At 42.9% G+C, this 5,000-nt stretch overlaps 1 protein-coding gene across 1 annotated transcript in view; it reads left to right on the top strand.

Annotated features, from left to right (window-relative positions):
* The window catches only part of LOC139765984 (uncharacterized), a 94,306-nt gene that overhangs the window by 88,875 nt on the left and 431 nt on the right, over window positions 1-5,000 (top strand). The window contains exons 5-6 of the mRNA XM_071694016.1: window positions 1,472-1,648; window positions 3,233-5,000. The exon at window positions 3,233-5,000 is cut by the window's right edge and continues 431 nt beyond it. Of these exons, the coding sequence (XP_071550117.1) occupies window positions 1,472-1,648; window positions 3,233-3,336 (281 nt within the window). The 3' untranslated portion in view covers window positions 3,337-5,000. The remainder of the gene's footprint in view (window positions 1-1,471; window positions 1,649-3,232) is intronic.

The raw sequence follows: 5,000 nt of genomic DNA on the forward strand, positions 1-5,000 counted from the left end.
TCTTCTTCTTCTTCTTCTTCTTCTTCTTCTTTGCAAAGGTCAGGCGTTCCACGAAGCGACTCATCTCCTGTCAACGATTCATATCAACTAGGATCATGTCCCTTTATCTATCTTTTCTTTTCAATGCTGTCTTGTGCCTCAGAGAGGTGAGCGTCAAGGAGGAAAAGCTTGCGTCGCGAATGGCCGGTTGTGCGGGGCAAGTCCGTCCTGACCTCCTGATGAAATTGAATGTATATCATGTGACGTGTGACGCACAAGGGTGTTCTGTTGTATTCTTGAGTCACCGTATCTTACCATGGCCTCGCTCATGATGGAAATGGCCATATACATATATACATATATATATATATATATATATATATATATATATATATATATATATATATATATATATATATATATATATATATATATATATATATATATATATATATATATATATATATATATATAAAATGTAATACACCGACGAATTCCTTTAGAAATGAATGATGTACATGATTTTACGCTCGTGCGCGCAAACACACACACACACACACACACACACACACACACAGACACACACACCACATTTATCTCTTCAAAAACTATTGTGTTTCTGTCAGAGCCCCAACCAGGGCAGCCAAGCGTGAGGCGTCTGGAGGAAATGAAGGGCAGAAAACACTGAACCTCCCAACGATTTGGGATTCTCTCTCTCTCTCACCCTCTCTCTCTCTCTCTCTCTCTCTCTCTCTCTCTCTCTCTCTCTCTCTCTCTCTCTCTCTCTCTCTCTCCTTGACATCAAACCCCCCTCCCTCCCTCCCCTTCCTCCCTCCTCCTTATGTATGACACTCGGTGTTCTATATCTCTCCCTTTTGTAAACAAACAGCATCACTCATCTCTCCCTCCTGCAAACAGACCTTATGTGTCACTTCCCTCCTCATACAAACACTATATCAATGCCTCACTTCCCTCTACAAACACCTTATGTGTCACTTCCCTCCTCATACAAACACTATATCTATGCCTCACTTCCCTCTACAAACACCTTATGTGTCACTTCCCTCCTCATACAAACACTATATCTATGCCTCACTTCCCTCTACAAACACCTTATGTGTCACTTCCCTCCTCATACAAACACTATATCAATGCCTCACTTCCCTCTACAAACACCTTATGTGTCACTTCCCTCCTCATACAAACACTATATCTATGCCTCACTTCCCTCTACAAACACCTTATGTGTCACTTCCCTCTACAAACACCTTATGTGTCACTTCCCTCTACAAACACCTTATGTGTCACTTCCCTCCTTATACAAACACTGGATCACTTCCCTCCTTCCCCCAACACACACACACACACACACACACACACACACACACATACACACACACACACACACTCCAGCACGACACATGTGAACCTCCACCTCCTCACACCACGTTGGACTCACCTCCCTCCCTCTCTCTCTTTCCCCCCTGCACAGCCTCTGGTTTCACGGGCCCGGAGGTGCCCAGGGAGCTGCCTTCCGACCTGCAGATGCTCTCCCGCACCGCCCCGACGCCCCTGGTGTCCCCCCTCATCGCCTCCGTCAGCAGGATAGGCCCCGTCAGCACCAGCAGAAGCAGAAGCAGCAGCAGCTTCGTCAACCCGTCAAGTCCAGGTAATATTAATGTCTGGTTACGACCAAGACTTGAGGGTGAGCCAGACAAAAGGTACATGATTCATGATCATCAATGCAGTTCTGACTCGAGAGAGAGAGAGAGAGAGAGAGAGAGAGAGAGAGAGAGAGAGAGAGAGAGAGAGAGAGAGAGAGAGAGAGAGAGAGAGAGAGAGAGAGAGAGAGAGAGAAGGAAGGAAGAAAATGATCCATAGATTAATGATGATCATATCCATTCAAACATCCTCGTCTGTGATGATGATTTTATCATCCCTGATGATTATTCTGTTGGTATTACTTAATGATACAGATTAATGATTATATTGGTCTCTTTTTTCTTTCTTTTCTTTTTCTTTTGCAGGCTCAGAGCTCATGGGGGATGATTGCTACGTCATCATCCATTGAGTCAATGCTTTGAGAGGATTATATATATATATATATTTTTTTTTTTTTCCTAGTATGTTAACACTAACGTAATATCGTAATTATCTGTTTTATGATTAACTGTATTTTCGTGGCATATTCCTGGGTGAAAATATCTTTTTCTTTTTTAAATTGTCACAATTTTTTCCAGTCTTTCTTTCTTTATCAAAGGCCATTTGCTTAACAATGGTTTGATTGAGTTATAAGAGAGAATCTAACCTTGTATTTCTGCAGTGACATCATCAGATTCTCTCTCTCTCTCTCTCTCTCTCTCTCTCTCTCTTTTGCAATGCATCCCTCCCCCAACCCCACCTCTAGACCCCACCCCCCAAAAAACGGGAGAGCATCACAAGACAAGATCCAACGGGTCGACTCAGGTCAGTTCCAACTCCATCAGTTTTGACTTTCATCTCGGGGAAGGAGGAGGAGTGGGGGTCAGGTCAGGTCAGTCACGCCGTCATTTACTCCCCCCCCCCTGGAGGCACAGCGGGACGACCCTCGCTGGGGGGTGGGGGAGGTAGAGACGGTATGATGACGACCACGACCCTGGAGCAGCGATGGTACGACCCCTTGGAACAAAAACGACCCCTTGGCTTTGATGACTTAATCTCTGACCTGCCCCTTTAAGAGTTAGGTCAGAGGTCAGTTCCATCATACCTTGAGAGTCGTACTGTCGTGCTCAAAAAAAACTTGTATCTTTATGTTCAATGACTGTACCATCATGTTCGGGAACTGAACCTTTACATGGCATCAATATCCTACATCCTGTAGGACGATTCTCTCTCATTATGCCAAGACCTCCTTCGAACTCCTCATCCCCCATTGTCCTTCACACTTTACCTGTCTCTCACTCACGTTCTTGGGCAGGACACAAGCACACACACACACACACACACACACACACACACACACACACACACACACACACACCCAGTTCCTCGATCTTTAACTTTCTAAGGTGTTAAAAACGCTACCCCTCTCTCTCTTCAAGACTCCTTCAACACTTCACCCATTGGTTTTCAGACTTGATGAAATGAGTGATTCGACAGATTCATATTACGTTTAATCTACCGTCTGGAAGACAACGTCGTCTTTGACTGTATTATGAAGATCTGGTAAGATGTGAGCGCTCTACATTCCTTTCCTTCTCTCTTTCTTTTGCAGGATTCCCGTCGCAGACCCTCCTCTCCCGAAGGGTTAATCGCCAAGACTTCGTGAGGGACACGACCGCGAGAGGGTTCCCCTTCGTCAGGACACTGGCCAAGTAGTCGGCCAATCAGTCAGTCAGTCGACGAAGAGAAGAAGGAGAAGAAGTCACCTGGAGTCATCTGGGGCGGGGGGGAAGGGAGGAAAGGGAAGGGAGGGAAGGGAAGGGAAGGGAAGGGAAGTCCAGACTTGGCGCAGTAATCGAGGGGCCCCAAATGCCACCGGACCTAGGGAGGGAGGTGTTGACTCCATCAGGAGGTACTTGAGATATGAGGTGTTTTGATAAGTTCCCTCCCGTGTGGAGGAGGGTCTAGGGCTGCTCTCTCATCTCCTGTCAGCCGCTGAGGTCTTCTGTCAACCATACCGTACCGTCCTTGATGCAAGGTCTGGCATCAGTCATACCCGTCCTTGATGGAAGGTCTGGTATCAATCATACCGTCCTTGATCCAAAGGACAGTGTCAATCATACCGTCCTTGATCCAAAGGACACTGTCAATCATACCTTCCTTGATCCAAAGGACACTGTCAATCATACCTTCCTTGATCCAACTGCTGGTGTCATTCATCTCGTCCATCACCCCTGGTCCAGTCTTGGGTCGCCTCGAACGAAAGCAGAAGAACCAGACAATCATAGTCACATAAAAATCCATCACCAGAGAATAGAGATGGCAAGTTGGGTTATGTAATTTGTTTTAGTGGAGAGAAAAAAAAGAAAGGAAAAAGAAAAGACAAACGATTTCTGTGTATCGTGTCTGTGTATCCTGATTGAGAATGAGTGTTGACATACACTTGGCTGAAGCTGTATCATTACTAGTGATGGTAAATCAATTAGCATATTTCAAAAGAGGAAAGAAAAATGATCATTATGATATTGGATGATATTCTCTCGTGTCGAACGATATCAAAATCAAAATCAAAATCAACAGGCAATTCTATGACCCCTCAAAAAATTATTACATAATTTTTTCTTCTAAAGTTAGTTATTGCCTTAAACAATAACTGCATTATAGGCTTCTGCTCAAAGACAATAAGCAGAATATATATTAATCATGTGATCTATATTGATTCACCAGAAAACTATATTTTTTTTGAAAAATATTAAAAAGAAAAAAACCTGGGAATTCAAAATTGCTATTTGAAGTTAGTGTGGCCCTTCCAGCAAGATGTTGTTATAACAGTCTATCTCCTCACGTTGATCTATTCAACTATCTATCATATAATGTGGTGAGAGATATATCCAAGCCCTTTCACTCTACTTAAGTCTATAATATTACTACTATCAAAAGTTTATATATATACATATATATATATATATATATATATATATATATATATATATATATATATATATATATATATATATATATATATATATATATATATATATTCTATAGCAATTAAAACCGGTGCTTAAAAAGTATACTTTGATACCTGACAGAAATGTAGCTTTAAAAATGACAAAATTCTCTGTGAATGCATCATTGCCAATCATGTCAGACCTGAATGCATCATTGCCAATCATGTCAGACCTGCTTAGCAAATCTACGCTTACTCAGCTGCATCTGTTCCAGTTAGCGCTTTAAAGACTTTCTTTCCTTCGCCTTTCCCTCCCGCCCCACCACATTTACCCTTGCAAGTTCTTGCATCCCTTGTCTCCATCTCTGTTCATCCCCTTTGCCCTCGGTGCTATACGGGGGGCAACGATATTTTTTTTTTTCTTAGCTGT

The sequence above is a fragment of the Panulirus ornatus genome, chromosome 56 (assembly GCF_036320965.1).
Source record: "Panulirus ornatus isolate Po-2019 chromosome 56, ASM3632096v1, whole genome shotgun sequence".
In the NCBI taxonomy this organism is placed as follows: Eukaryota; Metazoa; Arthropoda; class Malacostraca; order Decapoda; family Palinuridae; genus Panulirus; species Panulirus ornatus.